The 19,434-nt window shown below is 37.9% G+C and overlaps 1 protein-coding gene across 1 annotated transcript in view; it reads left to right on the top strand.

Annotated features, from left to right (window-relative positions):
- Window positions 1–284: 284 nt before the first annotated feature.
- Window positions 285–19,434, top strand: part of NUDT19 (nudix hydrolase 19) — a 135,126-nt gene continuing 115,976 nt past the window's right edge. Inside the window, exon 1 of the mRNA XM_044081880.1 lies at window positions 285–1,111. Within this exon, the coding sequence (XP_043937815.1) occupies window positions 380–1,111 (732 nt within the window). The 5' untranslated portion in view covers window positions 285–379. The remainder of the gene's footprint in view (window positions 1,112–19,434) is intronic.

Below are 19,434 nucleotides of genomic sequence, written 5' to 3'. Positions count from 1 at the left end.
CTGGACAGTTAACTTTCAGACCACTCTGCGTCTGTGCTGTGTAAAACAAACCGTTGTTACTTTAGCTCACCACAAGGTGGAAACCCTGATTATCAAAGTGTGATGTGCTGTGTAAAACAAACCGTTGTTACTCTAGCTCACCACAAGGTGGAAACCCTGATGATCAAAGTGTGATGTGCTGTGTAAAACAAACCGTTGTTACTCTAGCTCACCACAAGGTGGAAACCCTGATGATCAAAGTGAAATGTGCTGTGTAAAACAAACCGTTGTTACTCTAGCTCACCACAAGGTGGAAACCCTGATGATCAAAGTGTGAGATCACAGCCGGCGGAAAACAGGCCCAGGTCTCATTTAAAAGGTGTACCTGAGAGCTGTCAAAATGAATACTACGTTGAGATATTGGAAGGAAGCTGCAACTTTGATTCTCCTTGCAGGAGTTAAAAACAAACACACGAACAGCCTTTTGAAAAAGCAGCAGACGATACATTTGATAGAGTCATGCTCGCATAGCGAAGTATTTGATTATAAAACGCTTTTACTCCAGCGCAGCCAGCAGAGTGGGTTCATGCCAAATGCTTATGTGTTTCCAGGTGGCTTATTTGAAAGCTGTGACTTTTCCACTGACTGGCTTGATGTGTTTCGGTCATTTTCTGAACTGCCTAACTTTGGGTTAGGTGTTGTCATGCAACCTCTGAGCAGTAGACCTCCTATTTTTGCGACGGATAGGAAAAAGTTTGGTTCTGCTGTACCTGGCGAAGTTGCATTCCGTATCTGTGCTATCAGGGAAACTTTTGAAGAAGCTGGGATACTAATTGCTGTACCTAGCAGTAATAACAAAGCATATGATGGAGGAATTGCTAAGCTTATTGCTTACGATCCTAGTGAGCTTGCAGTATGGAGGCAGCGGGTTCAGAATGATCCTACGAACTTTGCACGTATGTGTAAAGAGCTAAACTGCATGCCAAACATTTGGGCACTGTATGAATGGAGTAACTGGCTAACGCCTTCTACATCACCTAATTCTCGAAGATATGACACGGCTTTTTTCACTTGCTGTGTTGAAGAACTGCCGTACACATTTCATGACGATAAAGAAATCTCTCACTTTAAGGTAAACAAGATTGTGTGTATCTTAAGCACCTTAAACAACATGTCCAACATGGACCGACTCTTAGCAGTCTGTGGGATACCGAGTTGGTCCATGTTGGGCATGTTGTTTAGGCCCTGTATTCTTTAGTACGGTACTTCTGTGGTAGGGTTACCACCTGTCCCACTTTGCGAGGGACAGTCCCTCTTTGGGCAGTTGTGTCCTGACAAAAAATTATAAAAATGGCAAATGTCCTGAGATTTTAGGACAAAATTATTTCTTATATTTTATGTAATAGTTGCATAAAACAGTTATTCTGTATCTAAAATACCTAAATGTTGTAAGAAACAGAATAAGCACCTAACATACTACAAGAATGAGCTTTTATTTAGGCAAAAAAGTTAAGTTCTAACCTTTGTACTGAGTGTGGGTATGTGTCGGCCTGTAAAATCTGATGTTTGTACCAAAAATGTCCCACTTTGGCCATTTGAAAAGGTGGCAACCCTATTCTGTGGGCGTTAAAGCTGTTGCTTGTGTCTGGACTGATGCATGTCAAAGGGGGCATTATATTCGGTGACTGCCTTAATGACTGCTGAGTGAAGAGGGGACAATGACATCCCCTGATCTAGACAAAATCCCTTTGCTTATAAGCTGTGCAGTGTAGAAGGACTTTCTTATAGCAATAAACATATGTTAGTCAAAAGTTAGGTCACTGTCCACGTAAGTTCCCAAATATCGCACCAATGGGTCAACTTTTAGGAGAATATTGTTAATGTAATAGTTCCGTAGGATAGATGACAAACAGTAATGCGTTTTTTTAGGATTTAGTTTCAGTCCACGATTTTGGTACCAGTTATTTATTTGACATAAACTTTCCTGCAGGATGGTTAGTTTATTTGGGGATTCAGTGACTGCTCCTAGCTTGCAGTCATCTGCAAACATAGTCAGCTAGAGCCCTTTGGTATTGACACTTGCTTCAGAAAAGTAAATGCCAAACAGGAGTGGTCCCGTCTTATAACCCTGGGCTGAGGGACTCCACTGATGACTGGTCTCTGTGGAGGTAACTTACTCCATTTTGATTTACTGAGTCCTATTTGTGAGCCAGCTGGCAATCTAGTGGGTAACAGAGAGGTTAATTCCCAGCTTAGTTAGCTTTTCTTGTATGCCTGAGTGGGGAATTGTGTCATAAGCTTTGACCAGGTTGAGGTATGCAGTGTGTACCATTTTGCCTTCACTCATTGCTTTGGTGACCTTTAAAAAAAAAAAACAAAAAAAAAAAAAAACACCAGGCTGAGTACGAATTACCTGCATTGATGAATTCAAATTGGGATTCCATTGTTTGGAGGCCTGTGCCCTGATTGATTAGTTTCATGAGGGGTTTTTCCATGGCTTTGCATATAAGGCTGATCAGACTTGTGTCTACATTTCCCTGGGTCTGTGGAAGGGTTTCCATTATGCAGGGGAATGACTGTAGCTGTTGTCCATTCACTTGGTTCACAATCTGTATAGAGGTTGAGATTGAACAGTATTGTTAAGGGTGTGGCATTAGGCATTATAATAACTCCATTACATATTGAAAAAAATATAAGTGGTTTCATTTCATGATCTGATTATTCATTTTAACTGCCTGTGTCTGCTTTAGCTAAGGTCTTTAAGTCTATATTAGTAATTCCAGTACATAGTTATACTGCATTTTGTTAAATAAGTGCTCTAACTGTTGGTATTAAACTCTAGTTTTATTCTTATGTACTGAGTGTATCTCAGGCTAGTTCAGGACTAGTCTTTGCATTAAGATGGTTTCATGCCAGTCAGCTCACAGCTAAAAGTGTAAGTGTTTTTCCTCCCATCCACCCTGTTGTAGTTTTATTATTAAACCCAGTGTTTCTTTTGTTGGCTGCCCCTTATGAAAATTTGTCAACATAATTCCCTTCTTCTGTTTATTGGCTGACAGTAAGCACATAAGAATTATTTGTAAAGTCTCTCCCTTTAAACTACTCACCAGGTTAAAAAAGTTAAAAATCCTGAAAAAGTTAGGGTAGTAGCATAGGTTGACAGCTGCACTTTAACATTCTGAAGACAGTAGGAGCTACATGATCTGCTCCAGTGTTCTCCATTATCACCAATTTCTAGTCAGAATCTGGGGAGGGAAACACAAACTAATTTTAGTGTTATATGTAACTCTGGGACAATTATGAGCCAACTGGCAATCCAGTGGGTGAGTGGTCTCTTCCCAGTTTATTTAGCTCTTCTACTATGCCTAAATTGGGAATTGTGTCAAAGGCTTTGGCCAGATCAAGTTATAGGGTATGCCTATAAAATAGTTGTGACTTTCTACACATCATCTCCTTATGTTAGACCTCATTAAAAGCAAGAAGGAAGCAACAAAACTACAAAGTAACTTTTGCTGACATATTTAACTTCAAATGAATGTGATAATGGAGAGCAGTGGACCTTGTACAACCAAGTCTCTCCCTGTTCTGGACTTAGCTTGGTCCAGTATTCTCCATTATCACTGAATTTCATACTTCTTTTCTACTTCTTCAACAAGAATGCCCAAATCCCAAACTTGATAAGCAGATAGAGGAGAACCATCTGCATGTCAACAGACTTGAGCATCCTGAGAGAGTTGAGTTTCCATGAAGCTCTAGTCCTTTTATGTCCCATTTCTTCCCTGCTGGGACAATCATTTTTGCCACAAACTTCCTCCTCCTCACAATTATCTGTCTTAACATTTTTTAATATGTACTGCAATGTTATATGTTTTCCTCCTGATGACACTTATTCCAACAACAGTTGTGCCTCTGCACATTTACTGCATTGCATCTCCAGTTTCATACTTTTTTCTTTATTTTAATGTTGTTACTGTGTAGATTAAATGGTCTAAAGACCATTTTCAGACTTTAATCCAGGGCTGGAGGCAACAAGCAAACAAACAGAAAAGGCACGATTATCCAATCATATGTACCAAAAAAAACAGAAATATACAGCAAAGCTGTAAAAAAACAGGAGTACAAGTAAACATTATACTTCCAAGCAGAGATATCAGTAGATATATTATTGTATAATTAATGTAAATAACATTAAGGACCAGATAGTTTGCTTCAGCAATTATGAGTTGAGGAAATCTTAATGTTTATGTCTTACAAAAGCCAGTAAACATCCTACCCTGAATAATTAACTTTTATACTCTAAAAAACAGCATACTCTCCCCAAAGCCTTCTAAGTGCACAGCTGGTGCCATTCCACTTTCTCATACCCCTCAGCTCTACAAGTTGAAGAGCAAAAAAAAGTTTTATCCCAAATAGCACACCAGACTTCAAAAGCAAGGCAGCAAACCAGATCCCTTTCTGTGATCCTCAGCTTAGAAATGAAAAGGAAAAAAAAAGTTCTTTAAACTACACTATGTCATCTGCTACAAATGTAATAAGTGTATTGCTACAGATTAAATACCACACTGAAATGCTTCAGCCATGACCACTAATGCTCTATCAGCAGTTATTTCTGAATGCTGATAGTGAACTACCTCATGATTGTGTCCCTGACGGATCCCTATCAGTCGATCGAGTTTTCAGAAACTTGAAATTCATTTCAGCGAGAATATATGATTGAGTTTCCAAATACTCTAAGTTTTTGAATGGAGATCGCTGTACAGTGAGAATCGTGAACTTTACTGATATCCTCGATATAATGCAATCTCAGAGTTGGTATATATAATTTACAGGGGGGGCTTGCCCCCCTGCAAAAACATAAAAATTTTTTTTTTTTTAATGTTTGAGTTTTTGGAAATTTGATCATATTGTCTCACTGATATCAATTTCTAGTTTCTGAAAACGCAATCAGCTGACATTGACCCCCCCCTGACATCTTGTGCATGGAATGGCTGTCCCCTTTGTCCCACACTAGCTACACTTCTCTGTCTATGCTACTGTAAGGGTCCATGCTTAAACACTCATCCTCACCCCTGAACTCCATCCTGGCCCTTCCGCACAGCATTTTCCTTCTTGCAAGTGTTTGAGAAGTGATCCTTTATCCCAAGGCCTTCTGACAGCAGCTGATTACAGCTATGCAGGTCCCTGCAAACACCGTGTAAAATCTCTTCCTGTTTTAGATTCATAATAAAGCATGATAACTGTATCAGCATTTGTCTTACTCAAGCTGGTGGTGATGAGCTTAGTCTAGGCCCTCGTTCACAGAATAGAATATTGCATAGATGTCTTTGAGAGATTTCCATTAACTACATGAATGTCAGTAATCTCAATAACAAACAGACCAGCTTACAAGCTTGGACCCTTTTCCACAATTTAAATTATAATTGGGATCACAGAACCAGGCTGAAGACCAACTCTAGTATACCTAATGCAGTATAAAAAGATTGCACTATTTTCAGTGACTGCAGACTGGCCTTTAGACAAGGTGGAGGGGTCATGCTGGTGATAAAAATGTCTGCTTCCCACCACCCAGGTTTATTGCAAAGAATAATTCCAATTCATGTAGCAACCCCAACTGTGTTCTAATCAGAATATTTAGGAATGTTTTTAACAAGAGTTTTCATTACTACCATTTGTATTCTCCTATCTTCATTCCTCACCTTAGTACAGTCTTTTATCAATAACGCACCTCACCAAACAGGAAATTGATCATGATGGGAGACTTTAACATTAACTGCAAAGGGGATTCTAAAGGTCAGTTATTCAGACTAGCTTCCTCCCTAAATGTAACATAACTAGGGAACAAAAGCACTAAACACTTGTATCAAAGTTAGACCCTTACTAGATGTCCCCATAACCAATATTCATGACAAACTACATACCTTGAATATGCTGCCTATTTGTGTGGATGATGACAATCCTTTCTGTCTACCTAGGTATTTAGAGCTTCAAAACTCCCTTCACAAAGCGTCACCACAAGAAGTGTCTCAGTGCTACCTCATGAAATCTTAATGAATGAACTTGGCCACATTTGATTAGAGCACACTTTACCAGTGCACTGATCCAACCACTGCCCTATCTACATTCTATAATCTGGTTGTATTTATCCAAGATAGGCTATATCCCCTGTAGAAAAAAATAAGATGTCAAGGAAAGTCCACCCTCTGTTTCAGCAAAGAGATGAACAATTTTATAAACCTCGGAGGCTTAGCCTGGAATAAATGTAAAGCTAATCCCTATAGTAGCCTTCAGCAGATCAATTTTTTTTATCTTGGATAATAAGGTAGAATATATATCCAATCAGCCAGAGCTGGAGTCCTGTGATAACAACAGCTAAAGCAACTTGGTTGGCCCAAGCAAGTTTAGCACAGTATCAAATCCATCTGTAACAAAAGGATCTTTCCCACACAGTCATCCAGGTCCAAATTCTCCTTAGTTGTGATTAACAATATCGCTAGAAAACCTATTCAGTTCCCCCAAGTCATGGGGGTTCACACTTCACTCATACTCCATCTGTAACTCCATCTGCACCTCTTCAAAAACTAATATAATACACACACCCCAATTCTGATTCAAAAACCTTACCAAGAAAAGAGTGCAAGAGCTGTTAGAAAAGATCCATTACAACTACATTCCCTTCTTCCACTCTCTCTACCTGGAAATTCTCAGAGTAGACTGTCCTGTTCTTATTAAACCTCATATTTATGTTTAACTTATCCCTTGCAACAAAATCTGATACCTTAAGTTTTAAACATGCACTAGATATACCTCTCCTTAAAACACAGGGAGCAGCAGACCCTTCAGACTTCCTCCCTCTTTCCAAAATTAGCAAAGGCAAGAATTCTTGAAAAAATCATGTATGAACAGATACTAGAATATCTTGCAAAATATGATATACTGAATGTGAAACAACATGGTTTCCATCCCAATTACAGTACCTTAACTGAACTATATATGCTCACTGAATAAATTTATAATAATAATATTTTGAAAGGGTCTTTAAAACTGTCAATCACAAACAGTTATTAAATAAGCTTACAGACTGCAGCTTCTCTCCAGGGGTTGTACAAGGGCTTCATAACTACCTATCCAAGCAGTACTACAACATGTATGGAACTTACAATTCCTCACTAAACAGAAAATGTTTCTCCCGAGTCCCAGAAGGGTCTGTTCTTGGGCCACTTCTTTTCTCATTATTTATTAATGATTTCCCTTTGAACCTCCCAACACTTTTTCTTTTAAGCACCTTTACTAAAATATCACTTTAGACATAGGTACATGTATACTGATAGAAATGGAGAGAGAGGTCTGATTGGAGAAATGAAATCAGCAAGCAACGGAGAGTAGTATTGCTTGAATTGAAAATTTCCTCTAGTCTTGGTGAGTGCCTTCACATGATGGACCCTGTTTTCACAAAATCTCACCAGGACAACACTGATATATAGATTGTATTTTATATAGTATATATCACAGCAGAAGCTGGTTAAAAAAAAAAAAAAAAATAGCTGGGTGCACAAGACCCAAGATAAAAAAGTGCCTAATCCTGGTAGGTACACTGGTGCCAGGACTGGAAAAATGATTGTGTAGAATCTTCAAGACACTAAAACATTCCTGCAATGGGGCTAAGCCAGGCTCAGGGGGAGGATACCCCCTCCCTGTTGTAGAAGGAAGTAGTAGTCCACAAAAATCACAAAAACTGATAGGCCAAAATGAGCCATAAAGACAATAGACTACTACAATAGACAAAAGACTACTGAGGATAAGAAATACATTATGTATTGTTACTATTATGCAAGAAGCCCAGAATTTCCATACAGAATATACACAAAAAGACTGAGAGATAAATTGGAGGAAAGAAAAAATGCTTGCACGAGAAAGACTGTCAGAAACGTCAAATAAAAAAATTGTGTTCATGAATACAGCAGATTTATGAAAAACATTATATAAACCAAGAAACATTGGGCTGTTTGTTAAAAAAAAAAAAAAGCACTTGAGGAAGTTTGAAAATATAAAGAAGAAAATCTAGAGATTTTTGAAAGGTAAAAAAAAAGGAAATATGGACATGGGAAAGAAAGAGAGAGATCTGATATGGTGCAATATTTATGCAATGGATAAAGCCAAATTAATCAGTACAAAAAAGCAGCCCAAATATATTTAAAAAAATACAGGCAAAGGCATCCAGCTATGGAAAATTTCATAATTAAAAAAAAAATAAGATCACAAAGAGGGAACATAGAACAGAAGGTTAGTAAAGCAGAAGTTAAAAAATAGGAGCTGCATTTATGGGATTCCTGCAAAAAGAAGTATCTAGTGTAGAAAGTCTAACATAAGTTATATGACAGCACGGAGGGAAAATTAGTCCTCTAGGTAAGGAGAAAAAGGTGGAGCGGGAGACAGCTGAAGAAGAAATATGGACATAGGAAAGAAAATGAGATTTAATGTGGTGCAATATATATGCAAAGGAGAAAGCAAAACTAATAAGTACAAAAAAGAGCAGCACCAAAGATATTTGAAGAGAAATACATGCAAAGGCATCTGGATATGGAAAATTTTGCAATACAAAAAAAAAAATAAGAAAACAGAGGAAAAGTGGATTATAATGGAAAAGTTAAAGAAACAGAAACTGAAAGGTTATGGATTTACCTGTAAAGTGAAGGATTTAGTGTAGAAAATCTAACTTTGATAACACCACAGCAGGACAGAGCAATGGATCCACAAATTAAGGAGAAACCAATGGAGTGGGAAACATCTGCTCAGTTGTCATATGAAGATAACTTGGAGCCTTCCACAGAAAACCAGTGCAAAAGTTCATTTGGAGTTGCATAGCAAGGGAAGGAACAGAAAACTGTGGCAACTCTTGATGCAGTCAGTGTTGTGGTTTAATAGGTCAGTGGGTTCCCATATGAAAGAGCAGAGGATGACTCGGGATGAAACTGAAAAAAATACGGCACAAGAAGATGCTCTGGAACTTTCTATAGAATGCTCATAGGAAATAAAGAGCAAAGAATGTGCCCTCAGCTTATAAGAAAATGATCTAAGAGAAGAGTTGCTTGATTTAATAGAGATGAACAGACATAGTAAGATCAATGAAAGAAATAGACTACAAAAAGTCAATGAAACCCAAAAAGTTAGAAGTTTGATGAAACAACTGAACATAGTAATTAGGACTCTTCATAGAAATTCATGCAATATAACAGAAGTAAATAGGATATATCACCGTGCATCTAAATTAATAACAGATAAAATCTTACCACAAAAACACAGTTCAGTAAGGGAAAGGGAGGGGAGAAGTCAAATGCCATCATGTAAGTATCGAATAGAGAAAACTATAAAGCAATTAAGACAGGAAGTGCTACTGTTAGAAGAGTATAGAAGAGGTATTAAGTCTACAAAAATACTCCGAAAGATAGATATGATAAAAGCAATGAATCTGTCATGCACTTTCACAAATAATACACTAAAAATGTTAGCACAGGTAAAAAAAATTAGAAGATATGCAGATAAATACAAAGGAAATGTAGAAAAATAAGCAGTTAATGACCCAAAAAAGTTTTATAGGGGATTGGGAAACAAGACAAAAGAAACTGAAACACCACCAAAAAAGAAATAGATACATTTGGAGAAATATCAATGAAGATCCTATGGAACATATGAAAGATGTTGATTGGGCAGAAGTAAAAGAAAGAATAAGACATTTAAATGCACAGGATATGAAACTGGATGAAGTAATGCCCAGAGAGATTAAATCAAAGTTAAGAAAAGCTCCTAAATGGAAAACCCCAGGCCCAGATGCAGTGCCTAACTTCTGGCTAGAAGTATTAATATCTTTACATGAAGATTTAGCTATGAGTAATAACTATTTATATGCACACCCAGAACAGACACCAACCTGGTTAACATCAGGAAAAACAATACTCCTACTTGAGAACAAACCTGCAAGCTATCCTAAAACCTATAGACCAATAACCTGCCTTCCGATGATATATAAACTATACACAGAAATTTGCTGTTAAATAAAATCATAATGTAGAACTGTAAAAAGGGGAAGAATCGAAGTATGGCATGTCTAGATTACAAAAACAGCATTTGACAGTGTCCAACATTTATGGATAAAAGAGTGCTTAAAAATGTAAAAGATACATCCTACACTGATCAGTTACATTACAGAAACCATGAAACAGTGGCAAACCATTTTGCTGATAAGCCACAGTAAAGAACAAATTGTTATTCTAGGGATACAAATTCAAATGGGGGATATTCCATGCTGCCTTTTTATCTTGCCCTTAACCCATTAAGCTGTCTACTTAATAAATTAGGTAATGGCTATAATTTGGCTCCCAGAGAACAACAAAGTGTAAAGACTTTTCATCTTTTTTGTGGACAATTTAAATCTGTTTAGTTCATCAGAGGAGGAACTGAAAGCTCAACTGCAAGTGGTCAAAATTTTTTTCAGATAATAAGAATGCCATTTGGTCTTGATAAATAAATGAAAACAGGAAAGCTGCAACACCAAGAAAACATCAGCCTGGGACAGGAATGTGATATAAGAAAACTTGAGCAAGAGGGAGTGTATAAATATCTGGGAATTCATGAAGGATCAACAATAAAACATGAGCAAATGCAAATAAAACTTAGGAATATTTTAGAAGACTAAAATTAATACTGAAAATGCCGTTGACCTCTGGGAACAAAGTTGAAGCTATAAACCAACTTGCTGTTCCTGTCCTGACTTACAGTTTTGGATTTACTGACGGACTCAAAAAGGTGTTGGATTGGTTGAACAAGAAAACAAGAAGGATGCTTCATGCTTATCAAATAATTTATAAAAATCTGTGTATACCAAGACTATATACTACCTGTTCTGAAGGAGGTAATTGATTACATGTATAGATCTGCAATTATAGGACTGCATATATATCTGCTGGCCACACAAGACCAAAACATAGTTAAAGTTTTAAAACATGAGAATAAGACTGAGATGACTTCCCTGCTTAGTCTAGCAGATCATATCAGTGTCAAGCAGGAATGAAAATCAAACGAATAATAGATAAAAATCAAGCAGCAACTGAATGTGCCAAAAAAACAAAAGAAAGAATATAAAGTGAAGGATTAGATGAGAAGGCAAGAATGTGGAAAATGCATATAGTTGTAAGTATAGAAAAGTTTTGGAACAACCTCATGTTGATCAGAGAATTGGACTCAGAAATGGTTAAGGAAAAGTGAATTTAAACCAAAAGATGAAAGGTTAATATTGGTGGCCCAAGATGTTGGTTTACAAAGTCCACTGAACATGGAAACAGGCAAATGTAGGTTTCTTTATTTATTTACTGACATTTGTTGACCGGGAAAGTCCACTGGGTCATAATAACCCATTTTTATTGGAGGCCTGGGGAGAAAAGCTCCACATAAACTTTTCATTTTATTTATTTGCAGTTTGTTTACCAAGGTGGTCCATTGGGCCATCAGGAGCCCATTTTCAATGGAGTCCTGGGGAGAAATGCTCCAAAGATACAACTAGTTAAAAATAACAGTATTACAAAATACAAAAGTATAATTCTAAGTTACACAGAGCTACTAAGAAAAGACATAACTGTAAATCTGCAAGATACAGAGGTTAAAGAGAATTTAGAAAATAAAATGTCAGAGTAGATAAAGTATCACAGTTTAACAATAATCAAATGTCAGAGTAGATAGTGCCACAGTTTTAACAATAATCAAGTTAGTTCCAGCTAATAAAGGTAGTGTGTAGGAGCCCATATAAATGTATTAAGGAGGAATAAAGAGTGACAGTTGCTAAGAAGGTGCCAGCAGAAGTGTATGAAATAGGAAGGAATTATAGATAGAGAAATTATGTAGGATGAGAGCAAGAGCATTCCCACAGTGATGTTAGGTGAGAGTGGAGAAGAGATTTAAAGACAGACTGTTAGTGGTACAGATGAGAGGTGGGAAGGAGTTCCAGTGGTGTGCGTGGCAAAAGGAAAGAAGATGTTTGCCAGGTGGGCGGGTGAGTTTATGCAGTTCTATTAGATTTTGTTGGTTGGATCGTAGGCATCTGCTAGGAAGATGCATTTTAAAAGTTGAGATGAGGGAGGGGCAGAGAGAAGGGCTAAATATAAGTTTATGTGCTTGGATGAGTTGTGTATAGATAAGATAATTGGGGAGTTCAAGCCATTTCAGTTGGTGTAGGGAGGTACAGTGATTGGTGTTGGATCTGTGGCCAGTTATGAATTTTGCGATCTTATAGTAACAGGAGGAGAGTTTAGATTTGAGGGAGGATTGCAGATTGGTAAGAATAGAGGCTCCATACAGTAGGGATGGGATTAGGTAAGTGTTAGCAAGAGTGAGCTTGGTAAGTGGAGAGATAAATTGGTAATGACGATAAAGCATGCCTAGTTTTTTATGTGTTTTTTTGATATTTGCCTGCAAATGGTTATCAAACTTTAGTTGGTCATCAATTAGAATGCCTAAGAGTTGGGCAGTGGAGACCATTTCAAGAGAAGTGTCATTTTTGCTGGTAGTAAGGAAAGAGTGTTTATCTAGGGTAATGCTTTTAGAGGGGGAAAATAACATTAGTTTAGTCTTATTAGCATTTAGTGCTAAATGGTTCTGGAGCATCCATAGCTCTGTAGCAGAGAATGCTTCTTGGGTAAGTTTCATTACTGTAGAAGTGCAGGAAGAAGAGCAGATTATTGTCGAATCGTCTGCATATTGAATAAGTTTAGAGTGAGGGATGGCCTGGTGGAAGTCATTGATGAAGATGTTAAATAGAAGGGGTCCTAGAATTGAGCCTTGGGGTACACCAGTGGGTGTGAATTGGAAAGGGGAAATTGCTTTTTTCCACTTAACTGCTTGTTGCCTATTTGATAAGTAGCTGGTGAACCAGATAATAGAGGAGTGGGATAAGTTTAGTTTAGAGAGGTAAGTTAGAAGAAGGTTATGAGAAATGGTGTTGAATGCTTTATTAGAGAGATCTAGGAGGAGGGTGGAAACAATGAGACCAGAGTCACGGGCCTTGTTTACAGTTTGAAGGAAGGAGAGGAGAGCTCTGGTGGTACTATGGCCAGGACGGAATCCATGCTGAGTGTAAGTTAGGAGGTTATTATTGATGAGATAGGGTAGGAGTTGTAGGTTGAAACATTTTTCGAGAATTTTAGAGATGGGGGATAGGATAGCAATGGGACGGAAGTTGGAGATGTCATTATTATTGCCACCCTTGTGGAGTGGAATAATATAGGCCTTTTTCCAGATCTGCGGAACATGGCATTCAGAAATAGATTTATTAGGATGCTGATAGGGTAGGCTATGGCTTCTGCAATAGTCTTTAGGAAGAAGGAGAGTATTTCATCAGGAGCATTAGAGTATGGTTTTAATTTTTGAAGAAGTTTTCTTATAGTAGAGATGGGAATAGGGTTTGAGGTGAAGTGAGGAGGTTGGGGGGTATTGGAGTTAAGAGAGAAGGGGTTCTGAGGAGGTTGCTGGGGGGCTGGTAGTTTTATGGTAAAGGATTATGTTAATTTAGAGATGGAGTCAATAAAGAACGAGTTAAACTGGGTAGTTAGAGCTTAGTCTGAGGCATTTGGGTCAGGGCAAGGGTTTTCTTTTTTACCTGGGCTTAGAAGGGAAGAGGTGCCATCCCAGAATTTCTTGGGGTTATTGTTGTGTTCGGTTTGGAGAGTGGAGAAATAAGCTTTATGGTGAGTGTTAATGAGTTTTTTTTGCTTTGTTGCGAAGTGTTTTTTTATTCATTAAGGGAAATGTAAGTTTTTGTTTTATGATAGTCGTTCCAGGCTTTATCGTGGTTTCGCATAGTAATTAGGGTGTTTCTGGTTAGCCAAGGGACGGATTTACTTTTTACGCGTTTAGTTTTTAAGGGAGCAAAGGAGTCAAGCAAGCTTAAGAAGGTTGTGTTGAAATAAGTAACTGTGTTATCCAGGGGTAAAGTCATTAATGGGTTCCAATTAGCTCTTTTTAGAGTGTCAGAGAAAGCATTGTGGTTAAAGTGTTTTATGAGGTGAGTGATGTAGGAGTGGGATAGTTGAAGGAAGGAGGGAAGGCGAAGGGCAAAAGTGGGAAGATGGTCTCCAAGTGGATCTGGAAGGGTGCCACTCCTGGAGAAGTAGTGTGGATGGGAAACTAGTATCCAGTCTAAGGTGCTACCAGAGATGAGGTCTTTAGAGGGTCTGGTTGGGGAGTTAAGTTGTGTGAAGTTATAAAGATTGATATTGAGGGAGTTGGTTGGGGATTGTATATTATCCCAATTAATGTTAACATCCCCAATGATTATAGTTTCATTTGTGATATTAGATGAGAGCCAGCAGAGAATGTCTTCTAGGGCAGGGACATTATCTCCTGGAAGGATGTATAGACTGGCTATGTAGATGGATTTTTGTTTGTTTACTTGAAGAAGGGCTAAAATAACTCAGCTTTTCCAAATTTCAGGACAGGTTTAGAGTAAGGGGTGACTGAGAGGGTTGAGGGGAAGATAAGACTTGCACCTCCCCCTTTCTTAGTAGTTCTGTCATATCTGATAATACTATAGTTAGGTGGAGTAAGTTCTGAGTCTTTAATGTGTGGCTTGAGCCATGTTTCAGTGATGGAAGGAAAATTGGATTTGTTGTGATGGAGCCAGGCATGAAGTTATGGGATTTTATTACATATGCTTTGGGCATTGAGTGTGTTGAAGTGGAGGGACCTTCCAATTGAGTGGGGTAGAGGTGATGGGGTGGGAGTGGTAGAAGGGCCAGGATTTGGGTATATGTCTCCAGAGGTAAGTATGGAGATAATGTGGTGTATGAGGTAAAAGAGGTGTTTAAGTTGCTTGATATTGGGTTTAAAGTTAGAGGAGTGTGTTGAGATGGGAGTGGTATGTATTTGAATAGTGGTTCTGGGGTCAGATAGGAGTTTGTAGTTGAAGAGCAAGGAGTTGTTGTGGGAGTAGCGGTTAGCGGATATGAAGAATGAGGAGTAGTGAGCAAGTTGTAAGGGTGAAGAGATGGTAGAGTGGGATGAGGGTGCGTGATTAGTATAAAGTGGTCTGGTAAGGTAGTGTGTGTAAGAAAGGCAAATTAGTATTAGTAATAGAATTGTAAAGGTTACTGGTATAGTGCTCATGATGGTTATAAAGAGTAACACTGCTGGAGTGTATTTAAATTAGGGAGATATTAGTGTAGTTGTTTAAGAACTGTGTTTATGTGAAGTAGTAAGATTAAGCAGGAGTGAAGGGTAGGTGTGGTAGGAGTGATTAATTAGTGGGTGTTAAGTGATGAGTTAAGTAGGTGAGGGTGGTGGGTGTGGTTTAATAGCTATAAAGGTAGAGGTACTGGGTGCACGTGGGAATTGGGGGCAGGGTAGGGGAGCGGAGTGAGCCCGCAGGATGGACGGAGCAGGTAGAGCCAAGAGGAGTCTGAGGAAGCATGTAAAAAAAACAATCAGGCAGAGTGGAGGAAGGTAGGTTATGGGCTAGAGAGTGGTGTAGCAGAAGCAGGGAATGAGAGAACATCTCTCCAGGGACTTTTCAAACTAATGAGTGAAATTAAATTAACCAGAGAGTACTTGGACTAGGAGCTGGGCAAGGGGAGGCTATTGAATTTACAGCTAATAAAGAGTACCTACAGTACTAGTGGGTATGACTTTGGCACTGGGCTAAACAGGGTATAGCTAGTAGGGATAAGAGTATAATATGGAGCTGGGACACTGCGAGGGTGACTAGGAGATATAGAACCTTTGTACAGAATAGATCATCAGGTAAAGGAGTAACACTGCCACCTGGTGGCCAAAAATTAGATTGCAAGGAGGGAGAGGCAGCGAGAGAGCCGGGGAAAGGGGGAACTTAGAGATGGCCGTAGGCTGCTGGTGGACACATGGCGGAGCCCTAGTGAGACCAGATATTAGGTATTTTCAGTAAATACATGCAACACAATTTGGTAACATACACTCACAAATCCTCGAGAGGTTCACAACACAATACGAGTGGAGCACAGGTCTTGTTGATGCAACTTCAGGGGCAGGGTGGCCTTTAGAGCAGTAAGAAATCACTCAAGGGGTTGAGGATGCAACAGAGCAGGCTGTAAAGGAAGAAAAAGCAGGATTACTTTTGGACTATGAGTACAGGATGAGAATAGAGTTAATTATTTGGATATGTTGTGAATAATTATTCCTGTAATACCATAAATGATTTCAGGCACATGAGCAAGAGAGCCTGTTTAAACAATAGCTTTGAGGGAAACAGAGTAAAAGGGTAAGAAGGTTTAGAGGTTGGAGACAAGTATGGGAAAAACAGAGTAAAGGGTAACGAGGTTTTAGAGGTTAGAAACAAGTATGGGAAAAACAGTAGTTTAAACACAGAGGTCAGATATTTATAGGAGAACATATACAACAGGCTGTTACATTGGATAAATGCAGAACTATGCAAAAAACTAGGCAAGAGCACTTGGCAAACACAGTAGAAAAGGGTATGTAAACACAGTAGGTATGTTATGCAAACATTGGCAAACACAGTATACAAGATATGCAATTCTTGTAGTTAAAACTAAAAGAAAAAACACACCACAATGGAGCTAGGTCTCTGCACATAAAATATCATTCTAGCACAAAAGTAGGGAGGGTACAATGTGAAAATGCATACAACTCATGAAGCAACACATACAAGTACAATACAGAAGTACATGAAGTTTACGATAAAAATAATGACATTTGACAATCACAATAATACAGACATTTGTAATATAATAAAAGGTCATTAATTATGGTAATAGTCATAGTGTAGGCATTTTATATAAACAGCATAAAGGCGGAAGTGCAATCAGGAAGAGGCATAAAGCAGATTTATTTCTTAGCTGTTTGATTAGAATTGTATTTGAAATAGTAGTAGAATTGTTATGTAAAAGGGGGTTATGGTGGGTTGAAATTTGTTGCACAAGAACAGGTGGGGTTATTTATAGAATTCTTTTTAGAGCGGATTTAAAGGCTTTTAGTGAGTCAGGCTGAGTGATGTTTGAGGGAATGGCATTCTCTAGCCTGGCAATGCTGTAGGAGTATAGACACTCACCAGCTTTTTTATTAGGTTTGGATACATTTAAGAGATGTTTATTAGTAGATCTAAGCAAGCGTGTACGAGTATATGGTTGAAGAATAGAATGGAGTGCAGGGCAGTTACTTGGTTATAATAGTAAGTTGTCTGTAGTGTAGGTAGTAGTGGAATTCAAGCCAATTAAGTTGAGAAATAGCTTGACAGTGTTGTGTGCAGTTTGACAGGCCAGAGACACATTTAGTTATTGTATTATAACATGCTTGAAGCTTATTAAAAAGGGTTGAGTGGAGGTTGATGAATATAGAACTTCCATAAAGAAGAGAAGGAACGAGTAGAGTGTTGGTCAGTTTTAGTTTGGTGTTTGTGTCAAGATAAAGTTTATGATGGTAAAGTTTCCCTAGTTTAAAGTGGGTTTTTGTTATTGTGTTAAGATTGTGTTGTTCAAATGTGTGCCGATTGCCAATAGTTATACCTAGTAGTTTTGCTGTGTTTACTAGTTCAGTTTCTGTCTTGTTTTTGTAAAACAGAATTAGAAAGAGTCGTATATCTTGTTGCTGGTTGTGCTATACTAATGGCAGAAGGAGTGTATACTGAAAGGCATAATAATGTGGCAAGACTGTTGCATTGGGGATTGTGCAAACATAGTAATACTGAAGTAGCCAAGAAACATTGCCAGAAAAAGAAATATGAGCCAGAAAGCATTATAGAAAATGATGAAGTTTATATTACACGGGATCACCCATTATCAACAGTTCAAAAAATAGATGCGAAAAACCAGATATAGCAGTCCCTGAAAAGAAGACAAAAGTACCATTGATCACTGAATTTGCTACACCCAATGATTAATAGTGTCTTGCATAGAGAGAGACAAAATCATAAAATACTAGGATTTGCAGGTAGAAGTGAGGGCGGTGTGGTAGAAGGATACCCAGACAGTTGCTATAATAGTAGGGGCAATGGGCCTTAAAAAGGGAATTTACAATTGTACTTAAATACATTACTGATACATGTAACGCTGTATGAATTGCAGAAGGAGTCATTACTAGGCACATTGCGGGTGCTGCGAAGATGACTTCTTGCTAACATCAAAGATTGAAACAATACTAATTTCATGAACGTTAATCATACTTTGACTTAGGAATCGGGTCTATTCCCGTCATGGTATTAGAAACCTAAAATACTTGGAAAATTAAAAAAGATAGAAAAGATAAACCATATTAACATTTTTCTTCCATTTATACCATTATACATAACATTTTTTCTTTCTTTATAACAACTGTCTTTAAGTTCATTACAGAAATCTCACTCCTCCTTCTGAACATTATCATGTATATACTGTTCCCACAAATTCCATTTATTTTTACGTAATTTGCTCCTTCCTTTTTCTAAAGGTCCCTCTCAGACCTCCCAACACTTGACTGTATAAGGTTTGCAGATTATGTAGTGTTCACTATTCATGGGAAATCAACTCATGAAATTGCTGCAAAGTTGCAGTTTGATTTTGAAGTACTTTGGAAATGGTTAGCTACAACAAACACGTAAATACTAGCAAGGCTACTGTCATGGTGTTTGGCACAGCTCAAATGATTAAATGTACCCCATCACTGATCTCTCTTTAACATTTTGTCTACAACTCGCTCTTAAATATATATTCAGAATTGGTGTTATATTATTCTCTCTCTCATTTACTTTTCTTGTAGAGGCCCAACTTAACAAAATACTAGGACAGCTTAAAGTAGTCTGTTCAGTATCCAGTCTTCTCATTCCAGAAGCCAGATGTTCCATAGCTATTGATGTACTCTTTCCTATGATCGAATATAGATTGCTGAGTTTTGTTGAACTCATCTGCTAATATCACATTAAAATCCAAAAACACCACTTGACCAGTAGCCAGAAACCGAACTCAGTAATTCCAAGGTAGCAAAGGTTTTATTCCACACACAAGTAAAAAAACACAGTCAAGTGCTTTCGTCACCCAAGACTTCTTCAGAACTGTGTAAAACATCTATAAAAAGTTTATATAAGAAATGACTCCCCCATTTAACCCACTAATTAAATCTTAAAGCCATACACCTTTTTAGAAAATGTAAGAAATAAATATACATGTAAATAGTAAATATTAATATCTAATTATTAAAAAATAAGTTTAAAATACATAATTGAACTGTGGTTTGACAAAGTGATGTTTGTATATGTATAAAATCTCTAGATATTATAACTTGGTTGCCCTGTATTTTAATTCGGGTTTAATACAAATGTGGCCATTAATACCAGGGGCTACGGTGCCGTTCAGACGTATTTGCCATCTCATTTCGGCCCTGTTCAGTTTTAGTCCAATCACCCCCTCTGATGTCCCTATCTACCACCTCCAAAATACCAAAATGAAAAAA

This window comes from Protopterus annectens, chromosome 8.part1 (assembly GCF_019279795.1).
Source record: "Protopterus annectens isolate FY-2018-M chromosome 8.part1, PAN1.0, whole genome shotgun sequence".
In the NCBI taxonomy this organism is placed as follows: Eukaryota; Metazoa; Chordata; order Ceratodontiformes; family Protopteridae; genus Protopterus; species Protopterus annectens.
Note: the sequence above shows the minus strand (reverse complement) of the source record. Positions and strands in the feature narration are given on the sequence as shown.